The sequence below is a fragment of the Natator depressus genome, chromosome 28 (assembly GCF_965152275.1).
Source record: "Natator depressus isolate rNatDep1 chromosome 28, rNatDep2.hap1, whole genome shotgun sequence".
Taxonomy (NCBI): Eukaryota; Metazoa; Chordata; order Testudines; family Cheloniidae; genus Natator; species Natator depressus.
Window position 1 is genome coordinate 5,395,252 of NC_134261.1, and position 17,993 is coordinate 5,413,244.

The following is a 17,993-nucleotide window of genomic DNA, read 5'->3' on the forward strand; positions in this document are numbered from 1 at the left end:
CTCCTAGTTACCATTTTTTAATTTTGTCGGGTCCCCGAGACAATGTAAACTGAATCTGGGCCTTCGTTCTGATGGGCTTCCTTGCCCCTCGATCTTTGTTTCCAGTGGTGTCCATAACTGGCAAGTACGCACAGTGCAAGACCGTCTTTACTATACTTATCTTGTCCAGTTGTTATGTGTATTGATCCTTGCCTATGATTTCAGTTATAACTGTCTGTATTAAATCAAGTTTCTGTGTGTTTCACCAAATTTCATCTTCTCAATTAACAGAGTAGCCGTGTACCAGGGCAAGATGTACCCCAATATGTAATCTTATAGGTGTAAAAATTGTACAGGCTACACTACCAGCCCTTGACATCATCAACAAAGTGCCCATTTGTGCCTGGGTAGCGACCCTGCTATGGGAGGGAGGAATGCAGCAAGGACTCAGGATCGGTGGCCGGGGTCGCTGTGCATAGAGTTGGGGAGGTTATATGGGGGAACGGGGTAATGAGTGGGAGAGAGAGGGCAAGAGTTAAAATAGTAATATTTGAGAAAAAATTTATAATGAAGTGAAACTGAACAGAAATAAAACTGGAGTGCAGGCTGTAAAGCAACAAGGCTTGGGTAGGAATTCGGGGTTTAAGATCTAGATCCCCAAACCTCTCCTCCTTCCCACTGACCTACCCAGCCCACTTCCTGGGTGCCCTTCCTCCACACTCCCCTCCCCTTCTTCCCATTACTCTCAGCTGGCACCACCTCCCGGCACCTTGGGAGCTTCTTCTGTTCCCTCCTCATCTCACTACCTCTTCCCTCCCTGCTGCTTTTTAGCTCTACTCCTGCATGCCCTCGCACCCCAAGATTATCTACTCCCCCGCTTCTCCTACCCTCCCATGGCTCTGTTCTCCCTTCACCTGTGGGGTCCTGAATGGCAACATTATATGCTCTCCTATCAAAAGAGGAGCTCATCTGACTGTCACACAAGCCATGCATGAGTCATACATCTATTTACTTAATTTAGAATTCTAAAGGTGGCATATTTTCCTCTTAAAATGAGGAAAAACCATGAAAGCTACAGTTATTAATGTAGTTATTAATGTATCCAATAAGAATACATTAAATGCAATTTTAAAACGACTGACAGCATCAAAAAGGTACATGTCCAAAAATTATTCAAATGGCTGGGAGATAAAGCAAAAAAAGAGGGGCAAGGAAACTTATCAAAACTTTTATGACGAATAAAGGTATAAAGTTATTACTACTCAGGTTCTTTAGAGACTGCACAGCTTCTAATAACAGAGGAGACAGGACTCCTTACCCAGCAAGACCACCGTCTCATAGTTCTCCTGCATGACATCCCTGTAGAGGGCTCTCTGAAAGGGAGCCAGCAGAGCCCGCTCTTCCCTGGTGAAATACACAGCCACCTCCTTGAAAGTCACCAGCCCCTGAAAAAGCAAGAGTCCAACACTCAGTACCTGCTGCCCCAGTCACAACCCCATTATTCACGGAAGAGCAGTACCAGGTAAATGGAAGCTCCAGGATGCACATGTTAACAGAGTCCCACCCCACCTTGCTTAGAGCAGCCAGGAGGCATCAGAAGGTAGAAAGAGAGAAACTTTGTGTCTCCCAGCTGACAGACGGAGGCAGGGTCTTCACATTTATCACATACCTACTAGCCAGAACTTGATAGAGGAGATGGGGCTGTTTCTGGACCCTGCTGGTGGCTCCCTGGTAGGAATCCCAACACTCGCCCAATAAAATATATGGAAGAAAGGGGAAGTCAACAGTAAAGAATATAAGTTAGAAGGTCGGAACTGTAGAAAACTGGTAAGGGAAGCTATCAGAAATCAATGACCAATGAACGAAAATAAGAAGGACGTTTTAAAAAGTATATTAATCCTAACAATGGTAGTAGTAAATTACAAGATGGAAATGGCAGAATTACCAAAAATAATGCAGAAGAGGTAAAAGTCTTCAATAAATATTTCTCTCCTGGATTTGGAGAATTAAAATTAGACATGTTTAAATAAGCGGGTCCAGATAACTTGTATCTAAGAGTTTTAAAAGACCTGGTGGAGGAGTGAGGTGGACTATTAATGTTGATTTTAATTAGGACTTGGAACACTGGCAAATTTCCAGAAGACTGGAATAAAGCTAATTCTGTACCAACATTAAAAAGTGTAAAAGAGATGACCAAGCTAATTACAAGAGAGTCAGTCTGACATCGATACTGGGAAAGATAATGGAGCAGCCGATACTGGATTTCGTTAATAAAGAATTAAAGGAGAGTAATAAAATTAGTACCCATGAACAAAGGTTTAGGGAAAATAGATTCTGTCAAACTATCTGGATATTCTTATTGGATGAGATCAAAAGTTTGGTTGCAGCTAATAATATTGATGTAATATACCTAGACTTCTGTAAGGCATACGACTTCATTCAGCACATTATTTGACTAAAAAACTAGAATGATACAAAATAAACACGGCATACATTAAATAGATTAAAAACTGGGGTTGTAAATGTGGAACCATGGTTGAGTGGATTTATTTCTAGTGGGTTCCTGCAAGGATTGGTTCTTGGCCCTGTACTATTTAACATTCTTATCAATGACCTAGAAGAGAATATAAAATCATCACTGATAAAGTTTGCAGTTGCCACAAAGATTGGGGGTGGTGGTGTCTAATGAAATGTCAGTAGATTCAGACAGCAGCACTGGGAGTCTGGGAAGTTTTCCCAGCTCTGGCTGGAGGGTTATTTCCTGTTCCACAAAGAGGGGAAGTTCCATTCCCAACTCCTGTGCCTTGAAATTAGGCCCTATCTGACACTACACCCCATATTCAGCATACTGGTATGATTATAATATGACTAGGACATAATTATGATGCATTTTGTGCAAGATGCATCATGTGCAGTGTCATTGGAAAAGTTATGATTTGCCGAATATGATTATCCTATTTGTGTGTATGGATCATGTTTGTATCTGAAGTTATGGATATTGACTATGTATCTGTATTTCAAATGAGCTTATTCTGGGTAACACCCACAACTAGCCTTTCAGGTACAACAATGAAGAAGCCAGACAGTGCTGATGGATCATCAACAAGGACAATACACAATGGACCATGCAAGAGCTTAGCACTCAGCAGGGCATGCTAGGGCATGCCACCAGACCACATGACATTGAATTCCATTTTGGTACCTGTAGTTTTTCACAAACTGGACTGGGAACTGACTTTGGAACAAAGGGTTCTTGCCATATAGAAAAGGTACATAACGTGGGGTGTGAAATCATCTCTTGGCCTCATTCCCCAAACAAGAGAACTCCTGGAAACACCTGAGGAACAAAGCCTGAACTGGGAAAAGTGCTGGTGCCAGGGTAAAGGAAATTTTAGCTTGTGTATGGAAACCTGGTGGATTGCTTGTATGATCAGTCAAGGTGAGAAATTGCTAATTCAAATTCTGTCCATCATTATGTTAATCTTAGTTTGAGTTTTTGGTTATTTGCTAAGTAATCTGCTTTGATCCATTTGCTATCACTTACAATCACTTAAAACTTATCTTTCTGTAGTTCATAAACTTGTTTGATGCTTTATCTTAACCAGTGTATTTTGAGTGAAGTGTCTGGGGAAAATCTCAGCTTGGTTAGCACAAGCTTGTTGTGCATATCTTTCCCATATCAAGGGGAAGGAGAACTATATTAATGAGCTTACATTATACAGATCCCTGTGCACTATAAGATGGTATAATTCTGGATTTCTACGACAGCAGGTGTGCAAGGTTGAGGACCTGGGAAATTGGCTGTTGTCTTCTATCTGTCCTTGAGTGGCTTAGGTAAAGCATTCAGGTAGCTTAGTTGGGTGTATGGCGCCACCTGCTGTTTTGCTGGGTGATAACAGGGCCTGGAGATGCTGGCTGAATCTCCAGCAAAGCAGTGTGAGAAGAGCCAGCGCAGCTTGAGGGTTAGAGGGCACAGCGGTTCCCAGAAGCCCACCAGACTGCACCCTGGGGGTGACAACCCATCACACCCTAGATTACACACGTCTCAGCAGGTTTGTCATATCCGGTCCCCTTCCTTTCTCCTCCCTAGATATTTCCTGCCTTCCACCACCTCCAGAAGCTCCCACCTCCTTTACTCCTCCTCTCCCTCCAAACAGAACCCACTACCAGCTCCCTGATAATCCCTTACCTGAGCCAGCTCCACAGCAGCCATTTCCTTCCTCCTGGGAGGATGGGATGATCTGGAGCAAAACATGGACATTATTCTGTAGCCTGCCAGGGCAAGAAGGGCAACGTGAGAGAATTCAGATGGGGCTTTTATCCATTCCACATGCCGATTCCCCCCAGGATTTTTCCCTCCTAATGGACATTCTAGGTTCTGCCACGCTGTGAAGCACAGAGTGACCTTACTCCAGTACAGGCCTAGTCCCCTCCCACCAGGGTGGAACCCTCTGAGACATGGTGGAACCCTCCTAGTAACAGAGTCTCTCTGTTACACTTATCAAGTTTGTGGACTATACCAAGCTGGGAGAGTTGCAAGTGCTTTGGAGGGTAGGATTCAAATTCAAAATAATCTGGACAAACTGGAGAAATGGTCTGAAGTAAAAAGGATGAAATTCAATAAGGACAAATGCAAAGTACTCCACTTAGGAAGGAACAATCAGTTTCACACATACAAAATGGGAAATGACTGCCAAGGAAGGAGTACTGCGGAAAGGGATCTGGAGATCATAGTGGATCACAAGCTAAATAGGAGTCAACACTGTAACACTGTTGCAAAAAAGCAAACATCATCCTGGGATGTATTAGCAGGAGTATTGTAAGCAAGACCCGAGGAGTAATTCTTCTGCTCTACTCTGCGCTGATTAGGCCACAACTGGAGTATTGTGTCCAGTTCTGGGTGCCACATTTCAGGAAAGATGTGGACAACTTGGAGAAAGTCGAAAGAAGGGCAACAAAAATGACTGAAGGTCTAGAAAATGTGATTTATGAGGTAAGATTGAAAAAATTGGGTTTGTTTATTCTGGAGAAGAGAAGACTGAGAGGGCACATGATAACAGTTTTCAAGTACATAAAAAGTTGTTACAAGGAGGAGGGAGAAAAATTGTTCTTTTTAACCTCTGAGGATAGGACAAGAAGCAATGGGCTTAAATTGCAGCAAGAGTGGTTTAGGTTGGAGATTAGGAAAAACTTCCTAACTGTCAGAGTGGTTAAGGACTGGAATAAATTGCCTAGGGAAGTTGTGGAATCTCCATCATTGGGGATATTTAAGACAAAGATGGACAAACACCTGTCAGGGATGGTCTAGATAACACTTAATCCTGCCTTGAGTGCAGGGGACTGGACTAGATGCCCTCTTGAGGTCCCTTCCAGTTCTATGGGTCTATGAACCAAAGGCCAGAGAACAGCAGAATAAAAGGAGTCACCTTGGGGGATTCTCCTTGTCATTGTCCCCAAGGCAGCTGTCTCAGGTTTACAAAGTTGTTTGATGCTTCAGCCTTTTATACAGCCTCTCCTGGGAGTGCCCCCTTTCATGGTCTGGGCCTAGTTTCAGCTTTTGGGAAGCGTGACCCCAGGGGCTCTCAGATGGGGCATTCTTGCCTCAGCACTCCTTGTTTCTTTCTGTGGCTCCCCAGTGAGTCCAAATGAGTAGATATTCCTGATAGAGACTGTGAACATAAGAACAGCCCACTGCATCAGACCAATGGTCCATCTAGCTCAATGGCCAACGCCAGGTGCTTCAGAGGGAATGAACAGAACAGGTCATCATCAAGTGATCCATCCCCTGTCACCCATTCCCAGCTTCTGTCAAACAGAGGCTAGAGACACCATCTCTGTCCATCCTGCCTGTGACACTGGCAGATGAGGTGTTAGCTCTTGCAAAAGCTCCCATGTCTTAATTGAACATGCACAAATGCAGAGCTGGAATCAGTCTGGCTTACCTGTGTTAGTATTGTTAGAACAGGTATGAGAATTATAGAAATGTGTTTAGACTTTATTGAATGCTTGTCAGTCGCTGCCTGGGTTAATATCTGACTAGTTGCATCGTGAGCCTCGGTGGCTCTGTAAATCAGCAGAAAGGAGAGAGATTTTACCTATGTGAAGTGCTGATTGTCAATGGAATGCATTACACCCTGCCTGGCAGGAAAGGTCCATCAACACCAGACAGACTATTATGGGATGTTAAAGAAGGCAAAAGACTGTTGTTGTGCTCTTGACTTCCCATTAGCTGAGTTTGCAGCTCAGAGCACATGGCAGGAAGGAGATTAAAAAACCCCATACAGAAGGAACGGATTATCTGTATGCTGCTTGGACTCTGGGGGGCAAAGTTTCTAGGCATAAGCAAGAGATCCCAAGCTGCTTAGCCTGTGTTAGTCCTAAAGGATATGTAGAGCTTCCTTATTATAGAAGCTTCTATTACCTTTTGAAATTTAAGACTAACTCCTCTGCATCTATGATTACCTGCTTTAACTCTGTAAACAACTCTTGTTTCCTTTTAAATAAATCATAATACAGGTTATTACAGGACTGGCTACAAGTGTTGTCTTTGTTGTGAGATCTAAGATTCAATTGACCTAAGTAAGTGCCTGGTCCTTTGGGACTGGCAGTAACCTGAATATTGCTGTGATTCAAGGTGAAAGGCAGTGGTTCTCAACCAGGGGACTGGGGAACCCTGGGGGACCACGAGAAGGTTTAAGCGGGGCTGCCAAGGCAGGCCAGCATTAGACTTGCCGAGGCCCAGGGCAGAAAGCTGAAGTCCCAGTGCATGGGGCTGAAGTCTGGGGGCACTGAGCCCTACCACCTGGGACTGAAGCCAAAGCCTAAGCAATGTATGGGGCATGGGGCCCCAGGCAGTTGCCCTGCTTGCTGTCCCCTAATGCCAGCTCTGACTGGCAGAAAACCAGTTATTGTGGCCCACTTGGGCTGTGGAGTTTTTATAGCATGTTGTGGGGGCGGGGGGGGGGGGGGCTCAGAAAGAAAAAGGGTGAGAACCCCTGGTGGAAGGGACCATCTGTCACAAAGGTGAACTCACCTGCGTGGTGAGATCTATGGGATGACCCAAGGGGCCTGTCTGTGATTCCATGCTAATGCTGTTACAGTGTATGAAGCGTTTACACTTCATATTTGGTTGGTGAAATCTACATATCGATCTCACAACCAATCTGGGGTTTGTGCCCTGCTTCTTACCAGTCTGCCTGAGGCTGGTGCTCATGCTCTCGGGTCACTGGAGACAGCGTTACAGGGACTTACGGGCACAACGCCACCAGCAGCAATTGGCAGCCACGCAGAGCAGGCTTCACAGTGGCACCGTGTGGGCCAAATGGTCCATGGACTCCACCAAGCCCCAGTTCTCCTCCAGTGCACATCAGCATCCCGGCAACCTTCAAGGAGGGTCAAGGCTGCCACTCCCTCAGTGATGATGGATATCCAGCATAGCATCACTCACACCCCATGACCTGCCTAATCTCCTGAGACAGAGGTGAGTGACAGAGGGTGCACAACTGATCCTGGGGGGGTAGGGAAACGGATAACAAAACACATTTTCTGGGGGTCACCCCTCAGGAAGTGATGGTGACAGGCACTGTGGTGGTAGTAAAGGGGGAGAGGAGGGAGTGGGAGCAGGAGGGTCCAGTACCCTCAAAGGCAATGCTGCCAGTGGGTCACCCCACCACCTCAGGCATGGGGCTGATAGGGGGCCATTCCCTGGGCCTGGGTGCTTGTGAAAGGCTATATAAACCCCATGCTGGCACAGAAGCGGTTAAACTGCTGCTTAAGTCTGGACTGGCCCAGCCCCTCCACACGTGCAAACCAGGCCAGGACTGGAGCAGGAGTTAACAGGAGAGACCTACTCTACTCAGAGGGGGGCAACCCTGGAAAGGGAACAGTCTGTGGAGCATCTCCAGCCCCAAAGAGAGGGCTGGCAGCATTCAGGGCTCTGGCCTTCACTGAGGGAGGGTGGGGATCTCCGGAGCTCAAAGGGGGAGCAAGCTGAAACTTGTGCTGGAGACCCAGTAAACTCTGAAGGTGACTGAGACGCTCCCAGGCCCCCCCAGAAGTAAGAAAGGCCCATATGCTGATGGGATCTGTCCACAGTCCCCGTCCCCCCCCCCAACACACACTTTCTTTTCTTTCATTCCTTTATTTACCCTTGTTTGCTGACAGTTGGCTCTTTTGCTGTTTCACCTGGTACCCAAGAAAGGAAGAAAATGCCCCGAGGTCTCAGCCAGAGGGTGGAGCCCTGACGCACTAGAAGGACATGCCCCTGTAGCATCCCGGGGCAGGGGTCATTTGGACTCACAGAGGTCCACCCCAGAAGGCCTGAGGCCCAGCACTTTGGCACCAGTTTGATGGGCTGGATGGCCTCTCACTGCGGGCTGCCAGAAGTTTGGCACATGGAGAAGACACGGGGTGTCCTGGGGAGCAGGAAGCGGGGCAGCATCCCAGACTGCACACCGAGAAGGGAAATGGAGAGGGGATCAGGGCCACTGCAGTGAACTCAGCCCCCGTCCTGAAGGCCATTGGCAGAAAGTTGTCCCCTCCCTGGCCTACAGGGGTCAGACAGTGACACAGAGATCCCTTGGCAAAGGGTCACTTGGTCTTTGCCAGCAGCTCTCACCTGAGACCTGACAAACCCATCACACCAAACATCTCTTGGAGGGTATTTATCCATAGGGGAGAGCATGTGAGGCTGTAACAAAGTGGGTGTTGCATGTGAGTCTTACTGTCCTACACTAATCCTGTGTGTACCTCAGTTTCCCAGTGAACTGCACCAATACTTTGGTGGTGAGAATTGGGTACTTGATTTTTGCTGAGGCCCTTGGGGCAGGTGAAGCTTCCCAGCTGCCTGCACTTATGTAACCTGAGACCCAGGAGAGGGGTGTGACTAGGTGACATATTTTGCCCAGGAAGCAAGACAGAGTCAGAGAAGGAGCAACTGGGGGGTGTCGGGGGTTGGGTCGCTGGAAGTCCGCTGGGGGGACTGGAAGAGGGGGAGTCCAGGGTGTCTGTCCCAGGACTTCCAAGCTGGACTTGGCTAAAAGTCACTGATTTCTATGATAGCAAGCTCTGTTCTACGCTGTGTTCCTGTCGCCTAATAAACCTTCTGGTTTACTGTCTGGCTGAGAGTCATGTCTGACGGTGGAGTTGCGCTGCAGGACTCTCTCTGGCTTCCCCAGGAGCCCCGTCCAGGCGGACTCACTGCAGGAAGCGCACGGTGTGGAAGGGGATGCTAAACATTCCGAGGTCAGACCCAGGAAGGTCAAAGCTGCGTAAGCTTCTGCCCTGGAGACAGTACAATCAGAGAGAGGTAGCTCCCCAGGAGTCCTGACTGGCTTCATACAGAGTAGTTCCAGAGCATTGACCCGGTGACTCCATGACAGAGGCATCTACAAAAAGCTCATAACTGATGAAGACTCATAATGACTGAGAGATCAACGTATGGGACATATGTAAGGAACAAAGCATTTACATTGAAAATCTACTTTATGGACTTGGAATGGAAATCAATCACTGAGAGGTAATGGGCCCCAGGATTGGCCCATCCACCCAAGACGGAGTCATCACCAATGTTCCCTCTAATTTTTTCCATCCATGTGCGGAACAAATTTTGTTATGTGCTCCACCAATACTGAAGTAATGTGTGGATGTGCGCCACCAGTTCAAACAAAAATCCTAGATATAAAATATATTTTTAAACAGTTCATAGGTATGGAAGAAGAAGAAAGAATATTAAAACAAGGGATAATTATCAAGGTGCACTGCTTAAGATGTGTATTTAATATGAAATCAAATAAAAAGAAAATTGACACTACCCTTGGAGTACATGTATCCTTTCTAACAACTCAAGATAGTAAACACACCAAAATGTGGCCTACTGAAAACAGCTATAGAAATAAAACACAGTCTTGGGCATTAAGCAAAAGTATTAAAAATATGCACCAGAGGCCCAATTTAATAACCTCCTCCTACCATAGACCACTAAATCTTCAGGGAAAGCTGCTCTCAAAAAATGAAGCATCTGCCAAAACACTAGCATGCTACCGACTTTTGCAGTTCCCCAAACTATCCCTCTTGCATGCATATTATCTGCGCACACAGCTCAGCTTTAAGATGCTAAACAAATCTATGAGTCAACTAGAAAAAGTCATGGTCTCATTGCAAATATTAATACAATATTGTCTGATACTGGAAAGGAGAGTAGAAGATATTCGCTCAGGCTTATACCATTTCTATGGGATGTCAATTCTTAATTGGATGAATACTTCACACACATAGAACAGGAAAAAGAAGTAATAAAGCAACACAGACAACAAACAAAACCACAAACAAACAAGTGACAACACTGAAAATATGAAGGGAAGTAAATCATCAACTGGCTGGTTATGGGTATTTTAAATGAGTGCAACAGAGCCCTGTAGAAACAGGCAAAGTTCTCCTGTTTTCACATTGTGTGTGTGTGTCACCAACTCAAAAACTGAAGAGTAGAAGCCCTGAAGCACATTGAAGCAGGGATCTGTCTGCAAACTCCAAAGCCATGTGTCAAAGAGCTTGCAATAAGGTCTTCATCCTACAAAACTCCTAACACCACACCTAGTGCTTGCTACTTCTGAGTCAATGGGAGTACTCTGATGATCCAGAACTATACCAGATAGCAAAGATCTGGCCTTAATGGTTTCCAATACCTCTCCCCAAACAAATTCTAAAACTTAATGGAAATCTCTTGTCTGGAATCCAACACTAATTGAAAGGCCAAACAAATAAACAGCATCCATGGTCAAGTTCTTCCAGTTTTAACTATTTACCATGTATTGATTAGGAACATAGGATTTTTTTAAAAAAATCATTAAGATCACAGTTTTCAGATACCTACAACACTCCAAAAGAATTATGTTGTTAAAAGAATCCTTGTCTTTCTTACCTTAAGCCATTAACACCCATGTAAACTTTGTTTGAAATGTAACCATACCAATGTCGTGAGCTAGGCCTAGCCACATTTGCTCCAGTATTCATTCACTAAAGCCCCAATCCTGCAAACGCCTATGCATGGATGCCCTCCAGAGGCATAACTGTTTGCAGGATTGTGGTGTTTAGATGTTGCTTGTAATTATTAGAATTGGGAGCACTGGCTGTTGGGAGTCTGAAAGGACAGGAAAGAGGAAGGAGGGGAGAGGAGTTGAGAGGCTGGGAGAAGGCTACAGAGGGTGCAGCAGCAGCTTGGTAAAGAGGTTTCCACTTTGAAAATAAAGTCCTGTTGAAGCTTGTTAGTACCTTGCCTGGTTGATACAACATTTTGGCAACAAGGATGGATCTTCTGCCTCTGAACCCACCTGCACCCTTTCTGCAAAGCGCAGGTGAGCCTCCAATTGCTTTTACTACCTGGATCCATATGTTTGAGACTTATCTGCTTGCAATCAGTGCTACAGAGATTTCTGAAGTAAGAACAGGTTTCAGAGTAACAGCCGTGTTAGTCTGTATTCGCAAAAAGGAGTACTTGTGGCACCTTAGAGACTAACCAATTTATTTGAGCATAAGCTTTCATGAGCTACAGCTCACTTCATCGGATACATACTGTGGAAAGTGTAGAAGATCTTTTTATACACACAAAGCATGAAAAAATACCTCCCCCCACCCCACTCTCCTGCTGGTAACAGCTTATCTAAAGTGATCACTCTCCTTACAACGTGTATGATAATCAAGTTGGGCCATTTCCAGCACAAATCCAGGTTTTCTCCCACCCCCACAAACCCACTCTCCTGCTGGTAATAGCGAGAGACTGTTGAATTGCAATTCATTTGCTAATTGGATACAATTAACTTAGGCTTGAATAGAGACTGGGAGTGGCTAAGTCATTATGCAAGGTAACCTATTTCCCCTTGTTTTTTCCTACTCTCCCCTCCCCCCAGACGTTCTTGTTAAACCCTGGATTTGTGCTGGAAATGGCCCACCTTGATTATCATACACATTGTAAGGAGAGTGATCACTTTAGATAAGCTATTACCAGCAGGAGAGTGGGTTTGTGGGGGGGGGGGAGAAAACCTGGATTTGTGCTGGAAATGGCCCAACTTGATTATCATACACATTGTAAGGAGAGTGATCACTTCAGATAAGCTATTACCAGCAGGAGAGTGGGGTGGGGGGGAGGTATTTTTTCATGCTTTGTGTGTATAAAAAGATCTTCTACACTTTCCACAGTATGCATTCGATAAAGTGAGCTGTAGCTCACGAAAGCTTATGCTCAAATAAATTGGTTAGTCTCTAAGGTGCCACAAGTCCTCCTTTTCTGATTGTAATTTGTGACTTTGGGAATATGGCAGATAAGATGATTAGAGACCAGCTCATTGAGAAAACAACCATGCTTCATGTAAGAGAACGCTTACTTCTAGAACCATAACTTACACTAGAAAAAGCAATAACCATTGCTACTCAGATTGAGTCAGCCATAAGCTGAAGCCAAAATAATGAGCATGGATGCAGGAGGCAAAGTCCAGGCTGTGACTCCTTTGCAGAAAAGTTCACTACCACTGCAGACAAAATTGCAAGAGGAAAACTAATGAAAAACCACCAAATCAGCAAATTCAAGATACAGTAAAAGCATGTTTTTGCTGTGGATCACCACAACACCTTGCAAGCTACACAGGATGTCCAGCAAAAGTAGCTCAGTGCAATCATTGCAAAAAGACGGAACATTTTGCTAAAGTATGTCACAGTAGCCAGTTCAATCAACAGGTGCATGTAGTTACAATACCAGATGTTACTGTGCTGAGCGTGGACAAAATCACTACTGCACATATTCAAGAACAGATAAAGTGCACTGTAAACATTTCCGCCATACCCTTAGGCAAACCACACTATATTCAGCTAATGTTGGACACTGGCTCAGCAGTATCTATGCTACCTGATTCCATCTTTCTGCATTACTTTAAAGATGTGCCTCTTACTGAACCCAAACTTCACTTGGTGTGCTATTTGAAAAACCATATTCCAGTACATGGCTGCCTGCCAGTAATAGTTACTTTTGGTGATTGCTGTGTAACTGCAGAGTTCTACATTGTCCACAAAGGCACTCCTATTCTTGGCAGAGATTTATTGGCTGCTTTAAATCTCAGGATAGTTAATGGACGAATTAATCTTCTTCAGCAAAGCACTCTTGCCGTACACACACCAGTTTCAGCTGGGACCCAACACCAGGTTGAGGAGAAACTCGGCTGTGCTTATGGGTTTCTGCATAAAGTTAAAATGCGGAATAATGTGATGCCTGTACGGCAGAAGTTATGGCACTTACCATTTTCAGCCAGGGAAGCTGTTTCAGAGGAACTTAGAAAACTTGTTCAAAGGACATTATTGAAGAGATCAACTCCTCGGAATGGGTTTCACTTATTGTAGTGACGCAGAAGAAGGGTGGAGGCATTCGCCTTTGTGTGGACTTAAGGGAGCCAAATAAAGCTATTGTGATTGACAGCCATCCTCTTCCTCACATACAAGAAGTATTTGCAGAACTCTGTGGAGCAAAGATGTTTTCTACTTTTGATTACCAGAGCGCATACCACCAGTTTATATTGCATGAAGATAGCAGAAACCTCACAGCATTTATTACACATGAGGGACTATTTCATTTTAAACGTGTTCCATACGGTCTCACATCTGCCCCAAGTGCCTTTCAAAAAATGATAGGTTTCAGAGTGGCAGCCATGTTAGTCTGTATTCGCAAAAAGAAAAGGAGTACTTGTGGCACCTTAGAGACTAACAAATTTATTTGAGCATCCGATGAAGTGAGCTGTAGCTCACGAAAGCTTATGCTCAAATAAATTTGTTAGTCTCTAAGGTGCCACAAGTACTCCTTTTCTTTTTTCAAAAAATGATGTAATTGATTCTGAAGAATCAACATGGAGTTCAGTGCTATCTGGATGATATTATCCGTGTTTGGAAATACTTCTGAGGAGCATGACAATAACCTGCAGTTTGTACTAAACTGCATCAGCACAGTAGGCCTCCAGCTCAATAGGTCCAAATGCAAATTTCGACAAACTGAACTCTCCTTTCTGGAGCATACAATTTCACAGGCTGGACTAAAATCTGATCCAGATCATATCCTGGCAATTTCAAATGCTCCTCCTCCAACAGATTTGCAAACCTTACCTTCTTGGGTCTTACCTCCTGGTATGCAAAATTCATTCCCAATTATGCTTCTGTCATTGAACCATTACGGGCATTACTATGGAGAAGTTCAACCTTAGCGTGGACAACGGATGCACAAGCTAGTTTTGAAACGGTGAAAGACTTGATTGTACACAGTCCAGTACTTGCACTATTCAGTCCTGCATTGCCCACAGTTGTATCTACTGATGCTTCTGATTATGGACTTGGGGCTGTTCTCACACAACTGCATGAGGACAACACAGAGAAGAATGTTGCATTTGCTTCAAGGACACTAAGTAATGCTGAGAGAAAATATTCTACATTCGAAAAAGAAGCACTTGCTTGTGTCTGGGCTACTGAAAAATGGAGAACTTACCTGTGGGGCCGCACGTTCAAGTTGCGCACAGACCACAGCCCTTTGACGACGTTGCTCACCACAAAAGGACTGCGAAGAGCAGGATACCGCATTGCTCGATTGTCTGCAAGACTACTCTCTTTCAATTATGAACTGGAATATAAGCCTGGAAACCAAAATGTGGTCGCTGATTGACTTTCTTGCCTGCTTTGCCTTCACCAGATGGTCCACTGGAGGATGAGAATGTAGTGGTTGGGCTTATTACAAGCGCTCTCACTGCAGTTACAAGAGAACAATTTCAAGCTGCTTGTTCAGCGTGTCCAATTCAACAAAAACTATGGGAATTTCTGACAATTAGATGGCCCAGTCACCCTAAAAACCCTGACCCAGTTTTGCTGCCTTATTTTAGAGTTCGGGATGAACTTTCTTTGTTTGATGGCTGTGTGCTACGAGGTACACACCGGCTCCTTCTGCCAGAAGAATTACAGTCAAAACTCATACACCTGGCACACAATACTTATCAAGGAATTGTCCAAACCAAACAACGATTACGGGATCTGTATTGGTGGCCAGGGATGGACTCTCAAACTGAAGCGCTCATAAAATCCTGTGTCACTTGCCAAATGCATGATAAGACAGCAGTGACATGTACCCCTCCATTACAGCCTGTTCCTCTTCCTTATTCTGCATGGGAAAAAGTGGCGATTGACATTGTGGGACCCTTTGATACTGCTCCAACTGACTGCCATTATGCCATCACTTTAATGGACTATTTCAGTAAATGGCCTGAGGTAGCGTTTACATCGCAAATCTCTTCTGCTACAGTAAGTAAGTTCCTCTCTTCAGTTTTTAGAAGGGAAGGTAACCCCAAAGAACTGGTTTCAGATAATGGTAGTCAATTTACTTCCCTGGAGTTTGAAACTTTTCTAGCACAGAGGAACATTTTACACAGAAGGTCATCCCTATATTACCCTCAAGCCAATGGGGAAATCGAATGGTTTAATCAAAGTTTGAAAGAGAGTTTGCAAATGGCTAAACTGGAAGGGTGATTGTGGATACCCTTCACTACTGATTTCTTGCAAGCATACCGGGCTACACGACATGCCACAACGCAAAGATCACCCGCAGAGTTACTGCATGGGAAACAGATGAATACTAAACTGAACATTGCTGGATTGTTAAAGGCATGACCTGATGCCCCAAACAAGGATGATGTGAGAAAAACAGTTGAACAGAACCAAGCAAAGTCTAAGGCTTTCACAGACAAGCGGCAGGGTGCTACGGAACCAAAGTTGAGTGGTTCCTTCGTTAGAATACGAAAACCTGGAATTTTACGCAAAGGGGACCATAAATTCACAGCTCCTCTTAAAATCATAGAGAAGAAGGGACCCTACACCGATCGACTTTCTGATGGGCGGGTATGGAATGCTTCTTATCTTGCACCTGCCTATGCATCAAAAAGGAGATTATGCCAACACCCAGTCTGCACTGGATGACTTCACCGTAGTACCAACACAACAAGACACTGCACTGGGACCGGGGCTTGAGAGACGGCCTGTCAGACCCAGACGACCACCTGTCTGGACTAGAGACTATGTTATATAGTATCTACAGTGTTTTCAGTGTAATATTTCTGCCCACAGTATAGTGTCTTGTTTCATATTTGTTCCTGTGGTTAGAACAATAATGTTTATTTTAATTTGGAGAGTTTCTTAAGAGAGGAGGGAATGTGGTGTTTAGATGTTGCTTGTAATTATCGGAATTGGGAGCACTGGCTGTTGGGAGTCTGAAAGGACAGGAAAGAGGAAGGAGGGGGGAGGAGTTGAGAGGCTGAGAGAAAGCTACAGAGGGTGCAGCAGCAGCTTGATAAAGAGGTTTCCACTTTGAAAATAAAGTCCTGTTGAAGCTTGTTAGTACCTTGTGTGGAGGAAAAATTCAGTGGACCCAAGTAGGCCTAAACTTCCCAACTAAGCCTAAAACTTTGGTCAAGCTAATTCAGTATATGAAGCATAAGAAAAGAGTGAGGAAAATTCCATTGAGGGGCAATTGCAAACAGCACAGCTTAAGAAATGTAACCATAACTGTTAGAAGTTAGAAAAACCATTAACTGCAAAGGAAACACCTGTCAATAACAGGAAAAGCGTGTTTTTGCTAAACTCCAAGTAAGGCAAAGCTACTGTTAAAGCTTGCACTATATGCCAAATAAGGAAAATGCTGTTGAAAGAAGTGGGTTTGACAAATTGTGGTTTTCAGCAGTATAAGCTCCTGTATTTTCTGTTTACGCCAGAGGAAAGGGAGGCCAAGCTGGAACTGGTGGTAGGAGGAGGTGGTGGAGAAGGAGAGACACATTTAAAACCATGGGTTTCAGAGTAGCAGCCGTGTTAGTCTGTATTCGCAAAAAGAAAAGGAGTACTTGTGGCACCTTAGAGACTAACCAATTTATTTGAGCATAAGCTTTCGTGAGCTACAGCTCACTTCATCGGATGCATCCGATGAAGTGAGCTGTAGCTCACGAAAGCTTATGCTCAAATAAATTGGTTAGTCTCTAAGGTGCCACAAGTACTCCTTTTATTTGAAACCATGACCATTATTCCCATTCTACTGTAACAAAAAGTACAGGAGAGGGGAGCTGCACTTCAGAATCACCCAGCACCTACGTGGAGAGAGCACTGGACGGAGACTATTCCTGGCTCTGCCACAGGCCTGCTGGGTGACCTTGGGTAAGTCGTACTTCTCTGGGCATCTGATTGCAACTGCCTATAGGGCTGCTAACTCCTCCAGCCAACATTGCTCTGCGCAAAAAGCTAGGAAATACATTTACAAAAACTTTATGAAAGCAGCAAGGGGAGACTGCAGCCAGCCCCCAATGGTCCTTCCCCATCCTGGGAATCTGATGAGGTTCAATAAGGATAAGTGCAGGGTCCTGCACTTAGGATGGAAGAATCCAATGCACCGCTACAGACTAGGGACCGAATGGCTAGGCAGCAGTTCTGCGGAAAAGGACCTAGGGGTGACAGTGGACGAGAAGCTGGATATGAGTCAACAGTGTGCCCTTGTTGCCAAGAAGGCCAATGGCATTTTGGGATGTATAAGTAGGGGCATAGCCAGCAGATCGAGGGATGTGATCGTTCCCCTCTATTCGACACTGGTGAGGCCTCATCTGGAGTACTGTGTCCAGTTTTGGGCCCCACACTACAAGAAGGATGTGGATAAATTGGAGAGAGTCCAGCGAAGGGCAACAAAAATGATTAGGGGTCTAGAGCACATGACTTATGAGGAGAGGCTGAGGGAGCTGGGATTGTTTAGTCTGCAGAAGAGAAGAATGAGGGGGGATTTGATAGCTGCTTTCAACTACCTGAAAGGGGGTTCCAAAGAGGATGGCTCTAGACTGTTCTCAATGGTAGCAGATGACAGAACGAGGAGTAATGGTCTCAAGTTGCAATGGGGGAGGTTTAGATTGGATATTAGGAAAAACTTTTTCACTAAGAGGGTGGTGAAACACTGGAATGCGTTACCTAGGGAG

General features: G+C 44.9%; 1 protein-coding gene across 8 annotated transcripts in view; it reads right to left on the reverse strand.

The window, feature by feature from the left end:
• Nucleotides 1–17,993, reverse strand: part of LOC141978983 (zinc finger protein 565-like) — a 72,233-nt gene that overhangs the window by 11,021 nt on the left and 43,219 nt on the right. For 4 of the 8 annotated variants that reach the window (XM_074941423.1, XM_074941431.1, XM_074941425.1 and 1 more), the window contains 2 exons: nt 4,169–4,251; nt 1,298–1,424 (listed from right to left, as the gene is read on the reverse strand). In XM_074941423.1, coding sequence (XP_074797524.1) covers nt 1,298–1,424; nt 4,169–4,251 — 210 coding nt within the window. Of the gene's footprint in view, nt 1–1,297; nt 1,425–3,181; nt 3,317–4,168; nt 4,252–14,491; nt 14,701–17,993 lie in introns of those variants that run through there. The other 4 variants (XM_074941427.1, XM_074941428.1, XM_074941426.1 and 1 more) reach the window with 4 other exon arrangements.